Source organism: Corvus cornix, chromosome 8, assembly GCF_000738735.6.
Source record: "Corvus cornix cornix isolate S_Up_H32 chromosome 8, ASM73873v5, whole genome shotgun sequence".
Lineage (NCBI taxonomy): Eukaryota > Metazoa > Chordata > Aves > Passeriformes > Corvidae > Corvus > Corvus cornix.
The window spans coordinates 27,604,264-27,631,113 of record NC_046338.1 but is presented as its reverse complement, the minus strand read 5'-3'; the positions used below and the strand labels follow the sequence as shown (position 1 = coordinate 27,631,113).

At 44.4% G+C, this 26,850-nt stretch overlaps 1 protein-coding gene across 1 annotated transcript in view; it reads right to left on the bottom strand.

The window, feature by feature from the left end:
• HMCN1 (hemicentin 1) overlaps positions 1 to 2,858 on the bottom strand; it is a 173,542-nt gene extending 170,684 nt beyond the window's left edge. Inside the window, 1 exon segment of the mRNA XM_039555766.1 lies at positions 1,962 to 2,858. Coding sequence (XP_039411700.1) covers positions 1,962 to 2,730 — 769 coding nt within the window. The 5' untranslated portion in view covers positions 2,731 to 2,858.
• Positions 2,859 to 26,850: the final 23,992 nt, after the last annotated feature.

Sequence of the window (26,850 nt, the reverse complement as noted above, 5' to 3'; positions counted from 1 at the left end):
TCCTGTGGAAAGAGAGGGAATGGGGGAGGAGGCAAGGAAGCAAGGAGTCAGTGAGTGGGAAAATGTGACTCAAGCCCAGGAAGGTGGAAGTGGATTTGCTGCTGGTGAGGTTTGTACAGAGCAAGGAGGGGTGGTACACCAAAGTGTGGTCAAAGGAGTCAGTCTGGAACACAAGCAAAGAATCTGGAGAGGCAGGGGAAGCAAGAACATGAGCAGGATGGAAAAAAGGACTGAAGAGGTGAAAATGTGCAGAAGAAAAACTGAATGAAAACGTAAGCGACAAGAAAGAAAACAGGAGCTATTGAAACAGAGGACGTGAAAGTAGTTTGTGATGGAAACTAAGCACAGGACTACCCGTGAGAGAAAGCTGGGACTTCTTTCTACTGAGGATGCACAAGAACAAAGGACCACCACACAAACCTGTAAACTAAAAGTGCATCACACAAGATCTTCTTGCTCTTGTGGTTGGAATAGTTACCCAATCGTTCTGAAAAAGAGAACTATCAACTCCTAGACTGAATCCCTTTCTTCTCACTGAAGTGAAGATGTGCTATCATCGAGAGAAAATCAAACCAAAACACTCCCAACCAGTCCTCTTGATCCTCTGGCCACTTCATGGAAAAAGAGCTCCAAAGAGATCTATCCACTTGATTTTCCAGAAGGCTATAAAAGAGTTCTAGGTTCTACACTTGACCCAAATCTTTCCCTTCTTGTTTATTTCTGTGGCATGATGCTTTTTAAGTCCCATATAAGCTTGTTCCACAAAATAACCAAAAAAAAAAAAAAAAGGGGGGGGGCGGGAAGGAAGGGAAAACAAAAGGAAAATGACATGGAAAAAACATGGAAACAGTAAGGACCTTTTTGTGATAGAACACACTGGTATCACAATGAAGAACTCTTTGTAAGAAAAAAAAAAAAAGAGAACCTATACAAGCTTAGAGATGGCAAAGCAGAAACATTTGCAAAGAAAAGTTTCCCTCTAATTTTCTCAGCTTTTGGTTTAAGGTATTTATACCAATAGCAAACACATATCTTGTAAGCAGAAGTATCTGGGGGGAAATAGAAAGGATCTCCATTTTTTTTGCTGACATCCCTGCAAAAATGGAACTCTTAAGAATTGAGTTTGGGAATATCATATTCTGAGATACTCCATGGAAACTAGAGCCAAAAGGTAATTTTCAAGCACTTTTTCCCACTTTCTGATTCTTTTTTTTTTTTTAAAGAGAGGTTTTTACTGCACAGTACAGCACACATCACCAGCCTGGGGCATCCTGTTCCTATTTCCTCTTCAAGAATTTGACAAGGAAAGAGGAAGAAAGCCAGAGAAAATTGATAGGAAGGGAACAAAAAACAGATGCTGAAAGAGAGGAATGCACGATGTACAGCAGAAGGGGGGAAAAAAGGTAAGATGAGGGAAAGAAGTAAGACCCCAAACCAAAAAAACACACCATGTAAAGCTTCTGAATCATTTACTGCAAGTTTCTGAATGTAAACACGAGACAATAAGACAGGAGGAAAAGTGCAACTGCATTATGCATGATCTTAAGTGCGCTCCCATAGAAGGGCATTCAAAAAAAACTCAGTAGCAATGTTACTACTCCACGTGCAGTTCACTGAAGCTCCTTCAGCTCGTATCAGAACAACTAAGGGGAGTATTTAATCCCCTAAACTACTCTTTGGTGCACACAGCGCACTTAGAGCCCACTCCAGTCTATACTGAAGGCTTTGGGAAGCTTTGTAGAGAGATAGGGAGGTGGGGGGGTCACAAAGTGTTACTCGCCCTTGGCAGAGAAACGCGTGCGGCCAGAAGGACTAGGATGGGACAGGAATACTTAGGCTCCAGTCTCTACAAGCGCAGGAAACCCTATCTTTTGCCAGCCGTCGGAAGCTCCCTGAGGCCTTTCCAGCTCCTGCCCGCCCCGGCCCGGGTCCCGCTCAGCTCCCCGGGGGGAATGCCCTACCTGGGTCGTGGAACGGCACCAGCGCGAAGTTGTACAGCGGCCGCTTGGGTCTCTTCAGCGATGTCTCCAGGATCTTGGATGCGCCCTCGATAACTTGCACCAGGTCGTCGTACATAGAGCCGGTCACATCGAAGACGAAAGCCAGAGTGGAGGCTCCCTCGGGCACCGCCTCGGGCTCGGACACGGCGCGGGCGCTCAGGGCGAGCAGCAGCAGCAGCAGCACCGTGCCCAGCGCCCCGGGGCTCCCACGACAGCCATCGCGCCGGCACCCGCGGCGGCCGGGAAAGCCACCGGGAACAGTCGGGCCGGGGACCAGGGACAGAACGCGGAAAACGCGCGGACAGACCGGGACGGACCGCGGAGAGCGCGGGGACAGACCCGGGTCGGACCGGGTAGAGCACGGAGATAAACCGGGACGGACCGGGGAGAGCGCGGGGATAAACCGGGAAGAGCAGGGACAGATCGAGGGGAGCAAAGACCGAGCGGGGAGAGCGGAGCCCGTCGCCCACCGCCCGCTCCCCTCAGGCGCGGCGCAGGAAGCGCCGCCGCTTTTGTCTGCGCGCGGCTGCGGTCCCGCTCCGCCTTTCCAGGGCTGGGGCAGCGCCGCCCCGAGGGACAGGGCTGAGCCTCGGCCGTGCCGCGGGGCTGCTGCTGCCGGCCGGGGCTGGGGATGGAGTTGCGGCCGGCGCCCCAGGAGCACCGGCTGCGGATTGAGGCGGCGCCCGCCTCGGTCCCGCCTCCCGTGGCCCGCTGTGGCCCCTGCCCTCATCTCGGGGTCCCTCCCTCACCTGGGGTTCCCCCCGCAGTTCCGGATCGCCGTCCTTACCTCAGGGTCTCCGCCCTCACCAGGGGGTCCCTCCGTCACCCCGGGGTTCCGCCCTCACCTCAGGGTCTCTCCCTCACTTCGGACTCGCCGACCTCAGCCCGGGATCCCGCCCTCACCTGGAGTCCGCCCTCCCTCACCCGGGGGTCCCGCCCTCACCTCAGCATCCACGCCTTCACCTGGGGGTCCCTCCCTCACTTTGGGGTCACTCCCTCACCTCGGGGTCTCTGCCCTCACTTCGGGTCTCTCCCTCACCGGAGGTCTTCCCGGCCCCAGCCCGGCCAGCCCCCCCAGCAGGACCTGTCCCTCACGGCCTGGGGTCTGTGCCCGCATATGCCGCAGGTGAGGGTGGCAGTGCCGGCTCGAGCTCATCCCAAAAGAGCAGGGTTAAGAGTGGGATATTGGGAAGGAATTGTTCCCTGTGAGGGTGGGAGGCCCTGGCACAGGGTGCCCAGAGAAGCTGTGGCTGCCCCTGGATCCCTGGAAGCGTCCAAGGCCAGGTTGGACAGGTCTTGGAGCAAGCTGGGCTAGTGGAAGGTGTTCCTGCCCATGGCAGGGGATGGGACTGGATGAGGTTTATGGTCTCTTCCAACCCAAACCATTCTGGGATTCTGTAATTTTTAGTGTTTTATTACTGGAAACGTGATACAAGACTGAAATCACTCTGACATGCACTGCTGCCCTGGCTGTCCTTTGGCTTCAGTTACACATCCACAACTACTACTGAAGCCCTCCTCAGTGCGCATGAACATATCCTTAAATTCAATAGTTTAAAGGGAGTAGGAAAGACTCCAGACTGTGACCAGGACCATGGCTCCAAGCACTGGCAGTTCCTGGTGCAAGAAAAAGCCTGGAAAACAAAGGAAAGTAAGCTACTAGAGTGGAGTTTTAACCCTGCTCAGGCGATGGAAGATACTAAACTCCTTCTTAGTTGTTTAGGGATGCAGCAATGTCCCAGCAGGCATCTGTGGAAAACTCAGTCCTGACCCAATGCCACACAGAAGGGCTCCGTACAGAGCCAGGAGCCAAATTCCCTTTGCTCCAGTTCACCTCAGTGCTGCTATGTAAGCCTCCTTTCCATGGGCTGCATCCTGCACTGCGGGGAGTAACAGGACATCATTTTAAACACCAAGTGGGAGGGAAATCCCAAGCCTTTGCACAGTGTTCAGTGCAGTTCAGAAAGGTAGACTGTGAAGCAGGATTTACCTCATTAGTTTCCATCCTTATTTTACTAATTTTCAAACTGCTGCTAAAACTGCACATTGTTGTGACTGGAAAATAAATCATGTAGAAACATTGCTTATCCTAATCAAGTTATAAGCCTGGAATTGAATTATAAAAAACAGATGTTTACATTCTTTCTCCCCTCAGCACTGATGTCATGAGAAGGAAGCACATAACCAGAGCTGTGCAAAGCATTCGCAATAAAACACCAAACCATGGAAAACTTGCCTCATCTGTAACTCTGCTAGCAGAAAACTAGGACCAGGTTTGTCAAAAATACTCTCAAATCGTCTAAGGAGAGATGCACTCACACCACTGCATAGGAATATGTATTTCCAACATCCTAAGGACTGGCAGCATTTGGATTTAAGGATTGCCTTCAGTCCTTTAGGAAGACAAATTCCTGTTATGTTTTTCATCATAAAGAAAGCTGTCATGTTCTTTCTGTCTCAAATTATTTCCCAAATTGCTGTGAACAAGAAAGAAAAAACCCAGTGCCTGTATGAAAAAATAACCCTCTGGGGTACCTACTTCTGTGTCCCAAAAAACATGTCCTTGAACATGGCTTTTAAGGTACAACATAAAATAAAATCTTTATTTTGTAACAGTGGAAACTGATATTTATTTTGGTTGCCTCACACTTTCCACTATAAAATAGCCTTGCAGCTTGGAAGCTCTGACACTATTATTCACAGCAGGCCTTTGAAATTTGCAGAAAGAAAGCCCTGTAGCTAGAGGAACAACTTTTTTTCTTCTTCTCCAATGAAATTATTTTCATAGTTTGCCAAAGATTCATCTATTGGAAAAAAAATCCCTGTGTTCCTTCTGACATGCTCTACAGTAAGGTTTTGACATGATGCCAGAATGAGAGCTAAACACAGGCACTCCAAGGTCAGGCCGTGGCACTGTGGGAGTGCTCCGTGGCAGGAACACCTGGGGATTATCAGGGTGGGGGGCTGTGGGCAGGGCATGGAGGGGAGCAGGGTCAAGGAACCCCAGAGGGAGCAGCCCTGGCTCTACCATAGCGGGTGCCACCCTCACAAGGTCCACTGGAGTCTCCTTTGTACACACAGATATTTCAGTTGTATTCTTACTTCGTAATTCTGAGTGTTTCTGACTTCACCTTGATCATCTTTTTGTGCCTGTTTTGGGGCTGGAATTTAACATTTTCTTTATGCAATTTAGTAGCATGGAAGAATCCAACGGATGTGGTCTTAATAGGGTGTTAAGACCTTCCCACCACACTCCTGTACTGTCACACCGAGTGTGGGCAAAGTGTGGGCCAGCTGACCTTTGGAGGTCCCTTCCAACCCAAACAGTCCATGAGTCTTTCCCTATGTATTTATCCTGGACAGTTGTAAAGTATTAGCTGAGGTGGAGTAAAGAGTTAAGTTGTTTAATTCCTTTTTCTAGCTCATCTCAGTTAAAGTGAATAAAACTCGTATACTAGTTTAGAAAATTGGGAAGGAAATACTTTTCACCCTTTGTGCTTCTGTCTGAATCTGCCCCATTTTGTAATTTGCAGCTAAAAATTGTTACTGTCCAGGAGCTGCTAATGAGGAAAGAGCTGCCTGTTTCATCCTCATTCATAATAAACAAGACTCCACTTCAAAAACCCAAGTTTCCATCTGAAGGAGAACATCAAAATTATTGTTTTTAAAGCTGATGCTACTCTCTAATTACAGAGCAACTGCTGGTCCCAAAACAGATGCTCCTCCTGGGATCCCATGGACCACTCGCAGCAGGCTGCATCCACCAGAGCTCTTTCTCACGACACCTCTCTCCTGACCAGCAAGTTCTGCACGTATCCCAGATACTCTGGGCCCCCTTGTCACAGACATTTGACAATATTTTGTTTCCTCTGGAACTCCATATGCATTTAAAGCTTTTACTCCCACTCCTCCTAAAAGTCCCATCCCTCCTTTTCTTCTTTTCTTTGTTTGAACTTGATTAATTGTGGAAAAGGAGGGAACAGTTGCTGTTTGTTTTGGGTAGGTGGCTTTGGCTCTCCCTGTGAGAAGTGTGCGTATTGCAGAGTGAGTTCTCTCCAGTTCACTAACACTGTTTTCTTAGCCAGCAAAGGCTAAGTCCTGTCTTTGTATTTTATGTATGCAGACACTCTGGTCCTGCATTTAAGAGGTGCGAATTCATTGCTCTAAAATTAGAAATAACCTTTTTTATCTCAAATTGTTGCATGCAGGCAGAACCTATGCTGCTTTTGGGAAGGACAGGATTAAAGTGCCATCCCAGGACAGGAATGCTACAACAGGAATTAGCAGGTATGCCGAGGAGCCTGGAAGCAGGTAATGCAGCTCACTGCAGCTGCTGCTAACAGATCTTCAAGGAAAGATAAGCAAGGTGCAGAAAAGAGAAAGGACTGATAGATTAATCTGTGGTTATATTGTTATAATCTTCATATTCATCTACAGAGACCATGAAAAGACCTGCACAACTTCTGGGAGAGATTTTGTAATGTGAATGCCATGATATGATGAGGGTTCAGACTCTGAAGGGATCAAATAACTCCTGACCCTTTTCCAGCCTGTGCCCTGTGGTTTTCAGCTGTGCAGCTGCTTTCACATGTGGACAGTGTGTTTTTAGTACTCAACTCTCCGTTCTGTGACCAAGGCATTTCAATGGAGATGGTTAAAAGCTGTCCTGCAGACAGAACCAGAGAGCCTCCATACTGAACAATCTCAAGGCCTTTCAGTCACAGAGGATTCACAGTTCCCTGTGAGGTACCTTACCTTTGCCAACAATACAAAAACTGTGATTTAATATAAAAATGGGATGTATGTAACTTTTGTTCGACTTCTGCCTTCTGACTCTTCAGAAGGGTCATACATTGTGAGTTTTCTCCAGAATCCACATGACTAGAAAAAAACTGCTCTAGTTAAGGACACAAACCCTTGGATTCTAGCATGACTATCTGTGTAGGAATGAATATTTTTATTACATAATCCAGATGCTGAAGAACTGCAAGTTTCTGATCTCCACTTTCCCAAAAGGTCTGAGTCTGAAACCAAGCTACAGGCTATGTTCCCTGCTCCTACCCTACAGCTATAAAGAGATAAGCTGGGAACTGAAATCTGTTTTGAAATGTTCACACCTATAGTGTCTGGCTGAATTCTGGCCATCCTGTATTTTATGGTTCCTGCTTCCTTTTTAGACTCAGTCTGCTCTAATATTTTATGGCTGTGCCAATTAATGCTTTACAGCAGAATTAGGGGAGACAGGTGAATGGTAGCAATTCCCTGTGTTCTACAAACATTTCTGATGACAGATAGCTTTTCATGTAAAAGTTGTAAAAATGAGACATTTTAACATGCTGTTTTCTACATTGTGACGAATCTAGAAGTCCTACAGAGATACTTCTGCCATTTTGAATCTTCTTTCTGTTTCACAGAAGTTTGCTTAAATATAAATGTCAGTTTGATTCACAGTTCAACACATTTCAAACTCTCACATCCCAGTGAAAGAGTGAGACACAGGCGTAAGTAGCTGTAGCAACTGGAGTAGTTTGTTTAGCAAACCCCGTGCCTGAGCCAAGAGACCATTTCACCCTGCTGCAGCACTGAATCATCTCTCATCTGCAAGATGAAATCACTTTGCTTTTGGTTATAAAACATTTGTTTTATAAAACAGGCCATCCTGTGATCATGACATAGAAGTCAGGGGTCAAAAGTTTTGTTTCTGAACAGAAAAAAAAAGTTTTGTTTTCTGCTCAGAGGCAGACTTGCTGCCTTCATTAATACAATTATGGTGCAAGACCAGGACCAAGCCAGGACCTGCTCTGCTGCTTACTTGGAAAAACAAAAAAGAAGATAAACTGGTGGATGGAGATTTCAAGATATTAAATATCTAATGAGAAAAGTAATGTATTTCTTCATGAAAACACTGGCAACATTATCACACACTGAAAGCAAAAGAAGGACCATGCCATAAGGGTCATTTTTCAAGATCAGGTCCAATAAATCCTGTATTTAAATGTTTTAATTCTGCACACGGGGAATTCATGGTAATTATCCATGATTCCAAGCTATTTTTACCTACAGCCTTGTCATCATGCTCTCCTTAGTTGTGGTTGTTTATTAAATACAGTGCATGAGGCAGTGTGGGGTTCATTGCCCCTAAAATGTCGATATCTCCACTGACCATAGGTGTCCACATCCAGCCTAAACACCTGAATCTCCTTTTCCAGTCCATGAAGATCTCCCATTTGATTTCTCCAAGAAATCCCCATATATATGCATTAAATTGCACGCGTGGACTTTACATCAAATTATATTTATAGAGAACTAATTGTATAGTTGTAACAAAACAAGGATGAGAGGAAATGGCCTCAAGATGCACCAGGGGAAATTTAGATTGGAGATATTTTGAAAAATTTCTTCATGGAAAGAGTGTTCAGGCATTGGAACAGATTGCCCAGGCAGTGGTGGAGTCCCCATCCCTGGAGGTGTTCAAATAATGTGAGGATGTGGCACTTGTGGACATGGGTCAGTGGTGGGGAACTGGACTCAGTGGTCTTGGATGGCTTTTCCAACCTAAACAATTGCATGATTCTATGAAAACAGATTAAATTACTACATTGTGAACTGCTTTTACCACTGGAGTAATTGCCTGTTGCATATAGCAATCTTTTGAAAAAAAAAAAAATAAGAAAAAGGAGTATTAAGATTTTATCCTTGACAAGGACTGTATTCTGGAGAATTTCTATTATTCTATTGGCCATGACAGGGTTATCAATACATTTACAATTAGGCAACCAGGCTGTGTTAGGAAAGCAAGGACATGATCTCCCTCTGCTGGTACATCACAACGAAATGTTGTGAGAAGGGATTACGGAAAGGATGGATTTTTACCCTTATTTTTAATAAAGTTAGAGAATATAAGATGAAATTGCTCTTTACACGTGAGGTTGAAAAAGACCTTAAAATAGCAGCTGAACACCACAGATACACAGAGACCCATCCCTATGTCCAAATGTTTTGTACATAATATTTACACAAGTCTTTTCTACAGGGAAGGTTTTCTGGGAAGTAAATGAAGTTGCACAGAGAGATTCTAGTGATAGGAGAATTCAAAAAGCAAGAGTACTTTTTATTTGGCGGGAAAATATATTTACTTGGAGTATATTTTTTCAAAACTGGTCTAATGATAGATTTGTTTAATAATTTGACCAGAGAAAATCTAGCATGTAATACCTTTATGTTGTCCCCTTAATAGTTCTGAATTACTTAAAATGAACTTTGACATTCAGAAAAATCTACAAAAGTTCCATCACATTACAGTCTATAACATGTAACAACAACTTTGGATTTGCAGAACTATTCTCAATTATTTTATTACTAAAGCAAGTCCTATACACTGCAGAAGGAGGTTAGATATTTGATGCAGTGCTAACAGAATTAGTCCAGAACATAGCTCTGCAATCCCTTATCTGCCAGGCAAGCAGCAATATTTCCTGTCTGACACCCAGAAACGGTTCTGACAGAAGAGGAAATTACTTCAAGTATCATAATCCTGTTACAAAGGACAGCTGCTTTGCCACTTGGCTCTACAGACTAAAGCTTGTTTTGGAGTCAATGACAGACACTCAAACCATAGATAACATCACAAAGCATCCCATTCCTCTCATACTGGGAGCTATCCTCTGGAATGCAGTTGACAGATGAGCTTAATTACTGCACCTCATGCCGTGGAATGAACTCTTCTACTTTTAATTTCTCAGGAGGAGTGAGTTAGGGTTCAACATCAAATCAACACCCCATGACAGAAATTAGATAGAGCTGTCCTGTGGGTGTGTTCTGATGAAGCTGAAGTGAAAGAGATCTCGGCATCCTTCATCATAAATCATGAAATAAAACTACTTCATGGAACAGCAAACCATAGAATCCTAGAAAAGTTTGGGTTGGAAGGGATCTTAAAGCCCATCCCATTCCACCCCCTGCCATGAGCTGGGACACCTTCCTCTAGCCCAGGTTGCTCCAAGCCTTGTCCAGCCTGGCCTTGAACCCTTCCAGGAATGGGAATGACTTTGGTGTTTGTGCCATTTGCATAGCAAAGAAGAAAATAAATGTTTAGCTCTCCAGAGTTGTAGCTTTGCTCTGTTTAAGCCTGTCAGAAAAGTATTTTGTTTTAAAACAAACATATGTCCAGATTCCAGGCACCTGTCTGTACAGGCTGAGACTCTGATGAAAATTGCTTGGCACTTCTCTCCCCACCTATCCTCATCCCCATTAAAGTGTTAGCTCACAGTTCCAATCTCAATATTATATTTTTGTGTGTGTCAACTTGGCTAATTTAAATATTTCTCACCTCATTAAAAATCCTGCTTTCGATTTCTTCAGCCACAGAGCACTAAATATCTTCGGGCATGTGAGGTGTGTTTTTCCGGCATTTGAAGAAACCAAGTTCACCCAATTTATGAGTTCATAATTTTTGAGTTATTTTTTTAGTCTGCAGTTTCAGTTTTTACATTCAAGCCAAAAAGACCAAAGCATCCTTTAAAATCCTGCCAGACTGTAAGTTAGCACCTCCCCAGTAGTTACCAAGGATAACTTTCCAAGACCTTTAGGTAGTGGAGAGCTAGTTTTACTACAAGCATGGACTGTATTCTCCACAATCACACTCTTCTTGGCATAACAGAGGTGTTCTTAAAACTTGGAATGTTTTGCATATAATTTTTTTCATAATTGTCTGTTTCTCCTTCTATTGTGAAATGTAAACCTTCTGTCAGGCATAGCATTTTGATAGGATTAAAGGGATGAGTTCAATAAGAGTGGGCTTGAGTCTTTATTCATAATAGGAATAAAAAGCCTTTCAGAGGGAAGGGCGATAAAAAAGGTTTCCCTTTACAAAACATAGTTGTTAATGCACACCCACATGACAGACAGAAATGGCTAATTCATTATTTGGCATCAGGTTACCTGGAAGTTTCTATTCCAAACCTGCTTTCCGGACCTTATTGTTTTGTTAGACTCGTGGTCAGATTTGAAATTTTCCAGATAAAACATCTGCTCTGGGGTGATTTTGTTGGTTTCCACCAAAAGAACTCAGTTGTTTCCAAGAGCACTCACTGCCCTAGACAAGACCATCCGTACCCTTCTCTGCACTGGTTTTGCAAAGCACAATGCAGGGAGCCAAATGGTGCCCAAAGTAGAAACCAGCGCTACCAGAAACTCTGCATCGAAGATGGAAGGAATCACAGAATCATGAATATTGGAAAAGACTTCCAAGATCATCAAGTCCAACCTTTGACCAAATCCCACCATGCCCTATAAACTATATCACAAAGTGCTATGTCTGCTCAGTTTTTGAACACCTGCCGGAATGGTGACTCCAGCACTGCCCTGGGCAGCCTGTGCCAGTGCTTCACTACCCTTTACATGAAGGAATTTTCCCTAATATCAAGCCTGAACATCCCCTGGCACTACTTGGGACCAAACTCCTGTGTCAGCATGGGTGAATCGACACTGCTCTGATTGTGGCGGCTCTTTGGTCACAGATAGAGAACCCAGCGCTGAGCAGGGCTCTGAGATGGGGCTGGGTGAGGTGCTGGTGCTCTGAGCCTGGTGCTGGTGGCAACACCCAGGCTGCGGCTATGAAAACTGGAGACCAGGAGCCACAGGTCTATGCTGCCAGGATTTCAAGCTCATTTTCTGAGACTTGAAAACCTCTAATTGTTTGCACAAATACCCACAGCTATGGCTGCAGCTGGTCTGCACAGCCCTGGCAGGCTGTTCAGCTTTACCTTATAACACACGTACCAAAGCCAACCGGCTTGTCTGCAGCTCTAGTGAGTGTCAAATGAGGTCCTGAATGGACCTCAGGAGGTTGATGCAACAGCAGTGTGGGATAAAGCCAGCTGTAAGCAACAGAGGTCATTCCCCTGTGGTCACCAAATCCCTTGGTCATACTCCGAGCACAGCGCTTGTTCATGTCACTGCTCTAAGACCTCAGTCTAAAGTGAGCTTTTCCAGTGCCCTGGTGAAAGGCTGAAATTCTCTTAGAAAGCCTGACCTTCTCTTAGAAAGCCTGACTTGCAAGAGAGAAACTTGGTTTGGAGCCAAGCCACAGCGGCATGTGAGACAAGCAAGCCCATTCTGCTCCAGCGCAGTGGAGCATCAAGTGACCCTCTGGTCACTGCGTGTGGTTTGTCTCTGCTCCAAAAGAGTGAGCATGAAGTGATTTCCCTCACTTCATGTAACTCAATGCCAAGCCCTTTCTGAAGAACCACAGTGAATCTTGGTAAATTCACATCCCAAGTAACTGACATAAGCTGAGCTGGGAAAACGAATTGTTCCTGCAACTGCAGCGGCTGGCCTATGCACAGGGACAGTTCCTGTAAGGAATGATCACAGCTACACTTAAGAAGTTAAATTCCTATTTCAATGCTCCAGTCTTGGGTAGATATATCTCCTGCCTTCAGGCTCCTGGGTCTAAGCAAAAGGTTGTCTGTTATGCAGAAAGGTGTCAGAAACAATGTTGATTCCAGTTAAATACAAACAATAACACATTCCCGGCCTGAACTGCAGCTCTCTGAGGTGAATGGGCTCCTTCACTTCCAGCCATCTCTGGATCAGACCATTTGTGTTTATCCAGGCAATGTGCTCAGACCCAGAATAAGCTGCTCCTGCAGTATGAGAGGCCACACTCCAGACACAGGAAGCCTGATCAACTTTCCCATTTCTCCTATCTGTGTACTTCATTTCCATTGGGAGATTTTCTGAATCCAATGATTAGGGCGTCATGTATATTGGCATGTATTCCAAAAATGCAGGGCCTAGACTAGCAGGACTGCTGCTGAAGCCCATGGGTCTGGTGGCAAAGCTCTGCATTTACTCCTTTCTACGCCTGTCTGTGCCCAATTAACATGTAACAACAGCAATAAACTAATTTTCATGAGTTTTAGAATAGCCAGTAAAATATAGAGAGACCTCTCCTTTCCATGGCTCGTAGATGAGCAGAAGGTGAGGGAAAGTGCCCTTTCCATGTCTGTCAGGCACAGAAGATCTCAAGTGGCTGCAAAAACACATATTGTCTTTGCCCAGCCTTCCTTAGCTGCTGTAAAGATTTTTAAGATCCTCACACTTTAATAACTTAAAATATAAACTTCAGTGTGTACAATAAAATCATTTACAGGACGGTAATGCATCATTTTTTTTCTGTTACACTTCTTGAATGCCAAGATGAAATTTATTCTTGCTTACTAACACCAGTGGCAGTATTGCAGGGTTTGGGAATGTTCTTGTGATCAAAGCACCTCTGCAGACTTCTTGGGATGCTTGTTACAGTCATTTAGTTGCTGTTGCTTGCAGTTACAGAGTTTTTATTGTTGTATTTTTTGTTCTGGTTAAAGTATTTCTAAGTCCTCTCCTCAAAACCAGAATGAACAGAGAGAACTGCAATATTCAGCATCCAACTAACCTTTTCTGGTAGTGCCACTCTATGATGATCAGTGTGACTTTCCCAGCATAGGCTCAGGAACCCAAGGAGCAGGGGATGGACCTTCTTTGCAGATCAGTAAGTGTTAGTAAGCAATGTCCCAAATGTATTTTAGAAGCTCTACTGTAGATGGTCTCATCAAGGGACTGTTCTTGATGGTATTCAATTAAAAAAAAACAACCCATCTGGAAGCAGAAGGTTTGCAACCTCTTGCAAAATAAAATATTATAAGGTTTCAGTAATTGGTTTTAAACAGAGGAGTTTTATTTCACTGATGCCACAGTTGTTCTGCAGAAGGGGCCTACAAGAAAGCTGGGGAATGTCTCTGTACAAGGGCATGGAGTGACAGGACAAGGGGAAATGGCTTTGAGCTGAAAGAGAGTAGGTTTAGATGGGATATTCAGCAGAAACTCTTCCCTGGGAGGGTGGTGAGGGCCCTGGCACAGGGTGCCCAGAGAAGCTGTGGCTGCCCCTGGATCCCTGGAAGTGTCCAAGGCCAGGTTGGACAGGTCTTGGAGCAACCTGGGATAGTGGAAGGTGGGATAGGGGATGGGACTGGATAGGCTTTGAAGTCCCTTCCAACCCAAACCGTTCTGGGACTGTATGATTTTTAACTATTTAACTAACAAAACAGCCTTCAGAAAAAGGCAGGCAGTAAGATTTTGCTTTCAGGACAAGACATCAGATAGAAACTGCAGTGGTACCACTAAAACTTTTGGTTTAGTGCTTAGAGCTGGTTTCTCTGTATATTGAATGGAGTTTGGATGTACAGAGCTCTAGAGGTAAAACAATTGCCCTCTTCACAAGTATTTGTGTTATTTCACAGTATCCAGAATGGTTTGGATTGGAAGGGACCTTAAAGATCATCTCTTTCCACTCCCTGCCATGGGCAGGGATGCCACTTACTGAACCGGTTTGCTCAGGGCCCCATCCCACCTCCCTTGGTTCCCCTTCTGGGCTCAGAATAACCTGTTACCCACTATTCCAGTTTCAAATGTAATGATTACTGGCTCTCTAAATTATTCATTTTTATTAATCAAGCAGAAGCTGCTGCCCCCACTGTTGCCCCCACAGCTCTGCTTTCGATGAAAGCTTATCTCCCGGTGCCAGGCCATGGTAACAAAGGCAGAGATTAGATTTGCTATCTCGGGCAGAGACATTTCCTAGAGCTTGTGGGCTGGAACAAAGTAGCGTCTGCATAAACCCAAAGGCAAAACTCAGTTATTAAACTGCTGGGAATTCTCTTGAGCTTTGAAATGGGAACAGTGGGTTAAGAATGGGCTTTTACTGTCTTCAGACCAGGGCAATTTTGCCACAGAATTGAGAAAGAATTTGGAAAGAAAAATGAGTTATCTGTACAAAAAAATGAAAATAGTTCAATATCTAAGTTGTTTACATTCTCACTGGATTTGGGAGAAAGGCAATATTGAAACAAATACTTCGACCTGCTGAAGGATGGATAAAATCAAGAAGTGGTCCACTGTTTATTTTCAATTAACATTAGTAATTATAGAATTTAGATTTGTCACATTCTTTTAAAATTGACCTGGAAAAGAAAGAGGATCTGTTTGGGTTTGATCTTGTTAAATCCACTTAGAGTCTTGATGGAGCTTGTGGTTTTTCTTTCAGAGAGCAGGAAAAAGCAAACGAGTGGAGAATATTCATGTGACATGGGTAGCTGGGACTTCCAAAGATCAATTTTATTTTACTTTTTAAACAAAACTCTCTTTTCAGAATATATTCAAAGACCTTATTAAGTGGGGAATGAGGATTAGTACAAACCTCAGCAGAACCCCAGCTCTCATGATCAAACAGAGATCTCTAATCTCTGCAGAATACCAACCTTCAGGATCAAACAGCACTGTTTAAACCACAGCTGTGTACAGTCCTGGAGAAGCAGCTCATATTTCCTTGGAGGCAGGGGCCAGAGATGGAGGATGTGAGAAGGAAAGAACAAATTACATTTACAAGGGGTAGCCTAGTGCAGCACCATTGTGTTTGTCCCTCTTAGGAACAGCACATTTGGGGCCCACCATCTCTGCCTCAGAAGGTTGGGCTGAGCAGGGTTGGGAAAGGAAGCAGGAATTCAACCATTCTCTGCCTGAGGCTGCTCTCTGTGTCACATGAGGTGGCCAGAATCTCACTAAAGTACTGAGGAGAAGAGCAGAGGGCAAATCCCATCCTGGGGGCATCACACAGAGCATGGTGCTCTGATCCAGAGAGGGGATGGTCCTGCTGGGCTCAGCATGCGCTCACCTGGAGCCCCGTGTGCAGAGCTGGCCCTAACACTGCGGAAGGATGTGAAGGTCCTTGGATGTGTCCAGAGGGGGGTGACAGGGCTGAGGGCAGGTCCTGGGAGAGGCAGCTGAGAGCTCTGAGCTTGTCTAGTTTGGAGAGAAGGAGGTTGAGGAGCAACCTGAGGGGGAATGTGGAAAGAGAGGTGCTGAGCTCTTCTCCCTGTGATCCAGGGTCAGGATGGGTAGGAATGGTTCAAAGCTGTGCCAGGGGCAGTTCAGACTGGATATTAGGAAGCATTTCTGTACTGAGCAGGTAGTCAGACACTGGAACAGGCTTCCCAGAGAGCTGGTGGATGCCCCAGGCCTGTCAGTGTTCAAGAGATAGTTGGACAATGCCCTTCACAACACGCTGTAGTTTCTGGTCAGCCCTGAGGGGCTCAGGCAGTTGGGCTGATGATTCTTGTGGTCCCTTCCATCTGAAATACTCTATTGTATTCTAAAACTTCTAAACTTGGCCAGCCATATCTAGTCAAAAGTTGCTGCCATCTGAGGTATTTCAGCTGCTTTTCCACTTACCCGACCAGAGAGCCACCTGTTCCACAGCCTGATCCAGTCCTGATCTGCACTTATGAGTTGCCTCATGGGGTACAGACACAGCATCACACAGCACATGGGCATGGCCCGCCCAGACTGGTGTCTGCTTAAGGTCTGCTAGAGCTTAAACAGAGTGTGTGCAACATGGAAAGGAATACAAGCAGCATCCTCCTCTTTCTCTTTTCAACTTTCTTGAGAAACATCCAGAGGAGGGACATGAAGATGGTGAAGAGTCTGGAGGGGCTATACAAGGAGCAACTGAGGGCACTTGGCTTGTTCAGCTGGAGGAGACTGAGGGCAGAGCTCACCAGGGGACGGCTGCAGCTCTTCCCGAGGGACAGCGCAGGGACAGCTCCGATCTCTGCTCCCTGTGACCAGGGACAGGACCCAGGGAATGGCTGGAGCTTGGCCAAGGCAGGGTCAGGCTGGAGATCCGGGAAAGGTTCTTCCCCCAGAGGGTGCTGGGGCACTGCCCAGGCTCCCCAGGGAATGGGCACGGCCCCGAGGCTGCCAGAGCTCCAGGAGCGTTTGGACACCGCTCCCAGGGATGCACAGGGTGGGATTGTTGGGGTGTCTGTGCAGGGCCAGGGGTTGGACTGGATGGTCCCTGTGGGTCCCTTCCAGCTCAGGATATTCTGTGACTCTTTGACAGGGTCAAAGGACAGCCCAGGACACCGCTGCTTTAACACCATCCCTCACATTCCTCTCACACGGTTTTAAGATTCCCAAAAGGTTCTTTAGGGAAGTAAGCAAAACGTGCAAAGCGTCCAGCCTGACTTTTAAGTTAAATTCCAGCCATATCTGGTGCTGCCGGCTCATTGCACTGCATAGCCACGAGGTGGAGGCCTTTACAACGCTTAGTCCAATTACAGCAATTAGCCCCAAAAGGCCATTCCCCTGCCCGTAGAGCCTGGGGCTGGCCCGGCGGTGTGAGGGGGACATCGCGCCGGCGGTGTCAGGGGAGACGGCCCGGTTGCCCCGGGGGCTGCACACAGCACGCGGGCGGCGGCACAGCGGGGACACCGTGACCCGCAGGGCCGGGCAGTGACCCCCGGTCAGAACGGTGCCACAACCATCGCACCGGCAGGGCAGAGCAGTGCATTTGTGCTCACAAACACAGCTGTGTGGATGGACACATTTGCACTTTTTTCCAGAGATTGTTAGACAGAGATTGATGCCTTGGGGCTGAAAGCTTTACTTATGAAGGCATAGAATGATAAAATGGTTTGGGTTGGAAGTGACTTCAAAGCCCATCCAGTCCCAACCCCTGCCATGGGCAGGGACACCTTCCACTAGCGCAGGTTGCTCCACGCCCCATCCAACCTGGCCTTGGACACTTCCAGGGATCCAGGGGCAGCCACAGCTTCTATGGGCAACTTGCACCAGTGTCCCACTATCCTCACCAGCCAAGAATTGTTTCCTAATAGCTGCTTTAAACCTGCCCTGCTTCAGCTTCAGGCCATTAACAAAAGCCTACGTTCCATGAAACCCCTGACTGCATCAACTCCATCTTTAGCCTGTAACTTTGCTGATGCTCTGCGCTCCCTTGGTCTAGAGCTGCCTGCCCTGGGACTCTTACCAGAACTGACACCAGCAAACAGTCCACAAACGTTCTGGGTCACCTTTTTACCCTTTTAAACATTTCAAGTATATGGCAAACCTTCAAACCATTAGTGTTTTCCCCATTTTAAAAGGTAAAAACCTATAGTTCTGAGGAATTTCAGGTTATTGGTTAAATTAGAAACAGCTGAGCCAGCCTGAATTGTTTCAAACTTCCCCCACATTTTTGCCTGTAGTTTGAATTACATTGCATTTTTGTCTTAAGCAGAAGAGTTTTACATGAAGGGCAGAAAACTAGATTTAATACTCTTGTGTTTGATTTTTTTGCTTTGGCATTGAAGCAGCTGTAATATCCCTAACTGGGATTATAAATAGTCTATATATAGGAAATAACAGGCCATGGATCTAATGCAGACTCGAGAATTAAGTATATAAATGTAGTGGCAAATAGGTTTTTTTTCCCAAATGCTGGAAAGGACTAAAGATCTTTGTGCCATAATCTGATTAAACACAGAAAGTCTCCTTCAGGAGGAATAATCTCTTTCAATACAAAGTGGTTGACAAATTGGCAAACAAAATAGGCAACTCCTCCAAAGGCTATAAAATATATGGTATGTGTAATGCACAAAAGATTATTATTTATGCTACAACCCCCAGAAATCCTGCTGTGACTTCTTCAGGGCCATCACATCCATAAAGTCAATCTTCATGCCCCATTCTTTTGGGAACAACCTACTGGCCCTCCTGACTAACCCCCACCACCATCTGCTGCTATTTAACCCCCCTGGCAATGGCTGGGCAAACACTTACAGACTTCCCAAGTCTCTTTATGTTTTATAACTAGTTCCACATCTCAGATTTAGCTGATCACATAACAATAAAAACTTTCATAAATAAAAAAGAGTCCAAACTGTGAAGACCTCCCACCTTGGGAGCATTCATATGCTTCCAAAAAAAGCCAGGCCAACAGAAAAGAAAGAAATGCAAAAAAGCAAATTTAAAACAGTTTTAATATATCAATGACTTACTTGTTTCCTGTGTACTTCCAGCTGATAAATCATGGGATGCAAATGCAGCCACTTGCTCTCCAAGACAGTCCTTCCAGCTCCTCCTGAAGGCACCTGCAGCAGAGGGCAATAGAGAAAGTTCATTTCCTTTCACTGCCTTTGATTCCCTGAGCAGGTAAGTCAAAGCCTGGAATGTCCATTTCTTAATCAATACAAGTATGCTGATGAAGAGCAGTTTTGAGAGTACAGTTTAATATTTAAAGCCTTGACCTAGTATTATAGTAATACACATATAATTGAGAGAAAATCTCCTGTGTCATTTAGAGGCACAAACCTTTCTGTAATGCTGAGTATTCTGATAAGAAGATATGCTTGAAACAGTTACTCAGCTCCTTACAGAAACTAGTTTAGATTTATGACTAGTTTAAGTGTTTTCCAACAAAAAATATTCATCCTTATGGGTCAGCTTTGTATTCACTGACCTTCAGTGAAGTGCAGGCCTAGACAGGGATATGAAAATAGTATTTTCACTTAAAAATCAACGCAAAAACATGATGTCAGTAGGAAAAGCAAGTCATGGCCAGATTTGTTGCATTAACTTTTCTACTTAACTGTTCTACATTGCTATGTGATCAGTATAACCATTGCAAAGGATCAGGCTCTTCCCAGAAGTTCCATTACACCCATATTCCTGAATGCACAAATCCTGACCTACTTGCTATAGAGAGCAAGGACTGTTCCATGACTCCTTCATGAACAAGCAGAAAAGGAATCCATGAAATCCATTTATGAACAGAAATGAACAGGTAAAGTGTTCATAAGGGAATAACAAGTGTCCACAAGCTGCTTGTGCCAGCAGGCCAGTGGGTGTCTGTGCTAAGCAAGGTGTACATATTTAATAAACCATGCTGGGTGTAGTTATTTAATAAACCAAAGACCAGCCTTGTCCCAGAAGAGCCTGTCTTGCACCAGCAGCAGGGCAGACGTTTGCACACAACCAGTTCCTCTCCCTTTACCATCAGCTTTGTGTACAAGACACTTTGGTATTCTAAGCACACAGGGATCTTGCTCAATATCTTGTTCATGTTCACAGCACATATTGAAATCAGGAACTGATAAGGTGAGGAGCTTTGATATGTACAAGACTCAGGGTTTATTTAATCAAAGGAGCAAAATGCATTATATTGGCTGGAAGCAGAAAAGAAAAGGAATGGGAATAATAAACACCTCAGAGGCCAGAGGCATGGCAAAATACAAATTGCTTACGTGAGGTTGAGTCACACTTTACAAGTGAAGTGAAAATGAAAGATTTTAAATTAAAAGGCATAAAAATCAACCAGTGAAAATATTGGCTAAAGGAAACACAGACCTGTTCTATCACTGTCCATTAGTGGTCCCCAGGATGCCAGCAAGTAATCTCCAAATGACTACACAGGAATACAAACTCACAGGTACACTCCCACGCTTGTAAGCAAACTAACAAGCATTGCAGAGGAAAAGAAAACAGAACCATTCAAGCTAATTTTTAGCTGGTTGTAAATGCAAAAATGCAGCATAAAGTGCATTCATATGTTTGGGTTTCCCAAACAGGTTAAGTAATTCTTTCTAAAAGATTGAGAATCTCTATCATTCTGCAAGGATAGAACTGAGGTTAAATGTGATAAACACATATATAAATAGATATGCAGATATACAGACATACAGATATATAGGTATAGCCCCCAAGAACAAATGCAGATTTTGCCTCAGTTTGCAATAGAGTGATGACATAGGCAGAGCAAAGGTGCAGTAAATTTCTAGGACTGGGGAGGATCACAGTATTTCCAGAAAGAACTGGATTGCTCAGGATATTATAGTAGAAATTAAATGAGATTTCCCAATACAAAGTCATGCACACACTCTTGGGGGGCAGTTACAAAATTTCCAGCTGGAAATAATAAATAAATTTTAAAACTAAAAAAATATAATTATTTCTGTTAATTTGGAAAAACAAAATATGTCTGTAAGTTGCTAATGTGCTGCTCTGAAAAAATACACATGCAAATCCAAACGTTGGCATGTTGGTAGCAGCTTTCCATTAAGACTGTGGAAGTATTAATATTAGTAACTGACAATGTGAGATTTTATTTGTATATCATTTTGATCATATAAACTTCTAAAATTTTCCAGATGAAAGGAAGACCAGAAAAAGCCTCAAGAAAGATCATAAAAGAAGTCAGCTTGTTTACACTGAAAAAATTAGTAAAAAATTAGTAAAAAAACCTGAACAATCCAACCTAAATATGCAGGAAGCCAACCAGCTGGTCCCAGTTAAGTACAAACAGGTACTGAACTTGACTGAGCTGGTCACTCAGTGGGCAGATGGACTTTTTAGCTCTGCAGGTAATTTCTGGAATAATTTTGGGAAGTTTATGCCCTAACTTGTAAGAAACAGGTGAATCTGAACAACAGAAAATCTACCGTTTGCTCTCACATACTGCCAGGTGCAGAAGTACTGGACTGAAGGAGAGAAATCCTTCTGTAGGGTACAGGATATGAAGAATACTGATGGGTAATGAAGGCAGTCAAGAAAGGATCCACTTAAAAGTGAGCTGGCATGGATATGGATGTGGATATGGATATGTTTATGACTAAAACAGAAAGGGACATTTGAATCCTTTCTGACTCATGGATTATGAATATTAGCACAGTACCCAAGCTTCAGATTTGTTTCATCCCTTGTGAAATGCCTTTCAAAACAATTCCATATAACCTGCTAAGACAAGTGTCCCATATTCTGGACAGCTGGACTGGAAGGCAAGGCACAAACACACAGCTGAAGCCTGTGAACTTCAGGCATTCCAGCAAGAGGAGAATTCCTACAGCAGAGGCTTTACCCAGTGCACATGAGAGGCCAGGAGAAGATAGCCCCCACCCCTTCAGAACCAAGGCCAGGAGACCACATCCAGGTAGGAGTTTCCCTGGCACAGACACTAAGCCACAAAAACCAGCAAAAAATAACTGAATTTTTGTTCTCTGTTCTCCCTTTCTAGGTTCTGCCAGTTAGAACATGTCAGGCATTTTCAGCTTCATGAAAGAAGCAGGAACACTTGGTCTCTCATCATTAATTTCTCGGGTTAAATACAAGGGGCACAGAGTAAAACAGCTTTCCCTTTGCCAAAGAAATGCTTTTATTCTCCATTACAATAGACAGCAATTTTTTTTAGGAGCTACCTTGAAGTTTCCCACTGCAAGAGTTAAATAACCTGGCAAGAGGCCTGCCATAAACACCACTGGGACCAGCTATTCAGTGTGGATAATGACAACTGTAGAACTTCATTCTTTAGTAACAGATATCTCCCCAATGCAACCCAAATCTCACACATCTGAAAGCAGCTGTTCATACCCATATGCTGTGCTTTAACCCCAGTGCCGAGTAACGCCATAGATCCAACCTTAGTAATTCCATCAGAGCTGCCTTTTGTTCCTCTGCTCTATCACTCCTCCCATTTCAATACCCAGAGAGGCTGTTAAGCCTATAAAGCTTTTGATTTTTGTGTCTCTCATCTTGTGACAAAAGCTCATCACACACCCTGGCAGATCTGCCCACTGGCCAAGGACAGACACATTGCTGCTGTGCCAAGGCAGGAGCATCCAGCTGCTCCAGCCAAAGGACATGTTGGAGTTACAAAGGTACCTTTGCAACTTTGCTTAAGGAAGATTATTTTCTTTGCAAAGCATTAGCATGTGATTTACTGTTAACTTTACCAATTTACAGAGTTTTCTTTTTGGTAAGGACAGACCTAAACACTGGTCCACACTGTAAAAACCAGTCACCACTTTGATTTTCCTAGGACAGACTACAGGGCAGAGGCTGAAATTCAGGATTTTTGCATCCTGGCCTCAGCCCTGGCCCCTAGGCAAGATGTTTAACTCCTTTGTGACCCAGGTTGCTTTGCTGGAGATGACCAAAACCACTTCAAATGTAATCAGCATTTTCAAGGTACCTCAAAACCAAAGTCTAGAGTCCTATATCTCTGAGCAAATGCCAATGAAGTGACTCAGCACTGAGTCTCCAGGCAGCACCTTCCCCTGCCAGAACCCAGGACACTGGGGGGAGAGGTGGAAACTATTAGATTTGTTTGGAGAGGACAAAGGGGAGATCTACAACCACCTCAGGGGAAAGTGTAGAGAGGATCAAGCCAGACTTTCTTGGAAGTCCACAGTGATAGGCAAGAGGCACAGACACAAGTGGGACATGGAAAATTCCAGTTACGTACCAGTTCTGTACTGTTATTTCACCATGAAGCTTGTCAGAAATGTCCAGAGTGTGGACACTTCGGATAATCAGACTGAGACTGGACAAGGCCTGGAAGAACCAGACCTAACTAAATCTTCCTTGAGCAGGAGGTTGGAACTCGATGGTCTCCAGAGGTCCCTTCCAGTCTAAATTATTCTGGAATTCAATGACAATTATTCCTTTATTCTTAGATTATTCCAGTACTCAGAACAGAAAAAGGTAATTTGTGCAAAATCCCACCTCTCTCCTGCTCCCAGGCCTTTTTCCTATATTTTTGCCCAATGCCAAACTCAACTTTCTCTGGGAACACCTTCAACTTTTCTATTTTAGCTGTGATTAATTCATTCCCTGTTGAGTAGCATAGTTTGTTTTCCCACTTCATATTGCCAGTGGATATTACGTTGTGGAAATCCAGACTTTTTGCAAACAGCCCAAAAGTCCAGTCCCAAGGATGTTTGTACTCTGCCAGTCCCCAGACACAGCACTAAGCTCTGTGAGCTGTGTGGTTTTGGGTTCTTGCGTTGGAATTAGGCTGCTTTCTGGCAAGAAGTCCATTTTTAGTGTATGGGTTCAGGTGTAATTTACCAGCAGAGGTGTTCCAATTACCTTTCAAAGGTGGTTAAATAATAATGAAAATAATAATGAATAATAGGCACTTCATTAAATAGGCTTGTTAATCGGCTTGGATTAAGGTGCACTGGTCATTTAATTTATTGCTTCACTGCTTTCAGATCGTACTTTTAGATTAAAATAGTCTCCATTGTCTCTCTCTTTCCAGAACTTTTATCTATGATGGAACATTTTTCATTTAGGGATCTAATTTTTTCCATGAAGATACTGAACAAAAAATGCAGCCAAAGGGCTTGCAGGAGTCACAATTTGCAGTTCATTGTTAAAACAGAACCTGTACATCCAATTCCCTGCTCCTCGGCCCACTCCTCCTCTTATACAGGCACCTGCCTCAACAGTCGGGAAAACTTTGGGATGGCTGCTGATGTGGAGGGCAAGAAGGGGGATAGGGACAAACCCTCCCAGGGCACAGAGAGTCCTGCAGCTTTCCAGGAAATGTTAATGTTATTCCATTAGTGGAGCAGCTTTGCTCCTGCTTTGCTTCCTTAGAAGTGTTCCTGCCATCTCTGCTCATCTGCAGGCAGAATGTTTCCCCAAGCCCTCCCTGGGGATGTTCCCTTCCCAGCCTGCCTACATCACTCAAGCTGCTAAGGTCAGAATTTAGTTGGTATCTCTTTCCAGCAGTAAAGATCTTTCTGTCCACTGAAAAATGCTGCACATCGGGAAATGTTGTGAAGTAGCAAATAGTTCTTGCTTAAACAAAGAGAAGGTCAATGAAATTCAAATTATTTTGAAAACAAAGAACCCATCACCAGCAGCTAATACAGATTATCTGCACTTCTATATTCAAAGCTGCATTACAAGTATTAAGGAAGAGAAAGAACTGGGAATGTTCCCAAAGTTGACTAAATCCTTTGCATTCCAGAAAGAGATAAATTTCTCATTCATATCTCCATCGTGAGCTCTGTATACAGAGAAGACACAGCTCTGCTTTCCATGAGCATCAACATGCCTCATATATATTTTCTCCCCACTTGTGCCAAGTCACTAAAATGCGAGACAAGAAACAGTGAGCACAAAATGGTTGGGGGATTAACAGAGACATTTCCTCTCTCCAGTTTCTGTTTGTGCCTTGCCTTCCTTTCAGACTCACACTGCTGTTGGAGTTATTTTGCCTGAGGTTCGATGATATTTGAATAATTTAGCTTAGTCTTGTAGGAAGATGGACTCAATTTAGTGCCATTTCTTTCCCCTGCTTTAATGGCTCCAGAGCTGCTGCTAAAAGGTAGGACCTTTCCCTTTACTGGCCCGTGAAAAGCTGTACTTCCACCACTGGGAGGAAGCCAGAGGGGAACCTGGCTGCTGTGCTTCCAGCTCTTCCCCAGGTGAGGAGGTGGTAAGAGGAAGGAATGCAGGCTGTCAAAACATGGCAACAGGTCAGCCCTCAGTCCTAACAGAGAATGTTTGCACCAGAGTCCAATCCCCCCACATCCCCATGCCCAGTGATGAATTTGTCCAACTAAACAGGTCAGAAATATCTCCCTGACTCCACCTAGGGATGAGGTTGGAAGCAGAGGAATCTATAACTCTTCAGTTCTTGCCGGATAACTGCAAAGTAACTTATGGAATAGTTTCCTGCCATGTAGAAAACAATGCCCTGGCAGCAGGGATGTGTGTGAGTGCTCTGCAGGGAGAGCATTGTCTGGTGTGTCAGTGTGTTTGTGTACACAAATATTAATGAAACAGAGGCCAAACAGGAACTGAACTCTCTCTGGGAACTGCTCCTCCATGGCATACCCAGGGAAACAGGGAATGAAACATTCGGCAACTGTGCAAAAACTGCTGGAAAACAAACACCACTATCTTCTATTGTGTCTATCTTTTGGGGAAAATCACTCTGAGAAATTCCACAACTGTGTTTACGCCACTCTCAAGTGGGGTTTTGTGTTATTTTGTGTCATTGCAAACTCTAACGTGATTGAAGGCCACATGAAATGTTTTGTAATTTGCTTTGGATAATTGTTGGAGGCTCAGGTGACTAAATTCTACATGCTGTGGGCAGCCACAGCTTCTCTGGGCAACCTGTGCCAGGTCTCACAGGGAAGAATTTGTTTCCAATATCCCATCTAACCCTGCCTCTGGTAGCCTAAAGCTGCCATTCCCTCTTGTCCTGTCCCTCCAGGCCTTTGTCCAAAGTCCCTCTCCATCATTCCTGTAGGCTCCCCTCAGGCACTGGAAGGCCTCCCTTCTCAAACATTTACACCAGAACATCAAGCACACAGATGATGTTTTTATTTAAGAGAAGCTCCATTTCCCCTACTTCATACAGGAAAAATGTGCTTTCTAGGGATGAAAATAAGTAATTTCTTTTAAAAAACTTCCTAAAGGGAAAGTGGGTTCCATGGTTATTGTTTTATTGTAAAACTGATCAAGTGCCAGGCACTGGTTTTGAGAGCCAATGTGCTGAGTGTGAGGCCCTTTTGGAGGTTTCTGGAAGGAGCCACTTTTTAAAAATCTTACTTTAATTCTTGCTGTGATTAGAAATTCTGTAGCTATGACAGCAGTGTGCCATCTGTATAACAGGACCCTGTTAGAGTATCCATCTGGTAAGGAAAGGATTACTTCATCAAATCTTACAGTTTAAAATCCTCATGAATGGGCAACGTATTTACCCTGGGTGCTGTGAAGGGAGGGACACAAGGCAGCGGAAGAGCTGGAAATTTCCCCTGCCCAAATGACCAGACCATCAGCATCCACTAAGGTTTTGAGGTGGTTTAAATGATTAAAAATGAACCAATACCTCATTTTTTTATTACATTACACCTCCCTCTGGAGAGACCGACCCACCTCTGCCAACAGCATAATGCAAGGCTGGGGTTTCAAAGAGCTCACAAGCAACACCTAAAGGAGTGACAAAGCAGCTGCAGGAAAACCTTGCTTTAAAGATGATGTTATTTCATATTTCATATGAAATACAGAAACCTGAGCTCTGGCTTTGTCAGTTTTTTCTGTTCCCATTTATTGCTTGAAAGATCAGGCTAATACTTACACAAAGGATTCATTAGTGAATTTTACAGGAGAATGAAAACACCCAGGAAAAGTATTTATTGTGCTTTGAAAAGAAAGTCATGGGGAGAGGAAGAGA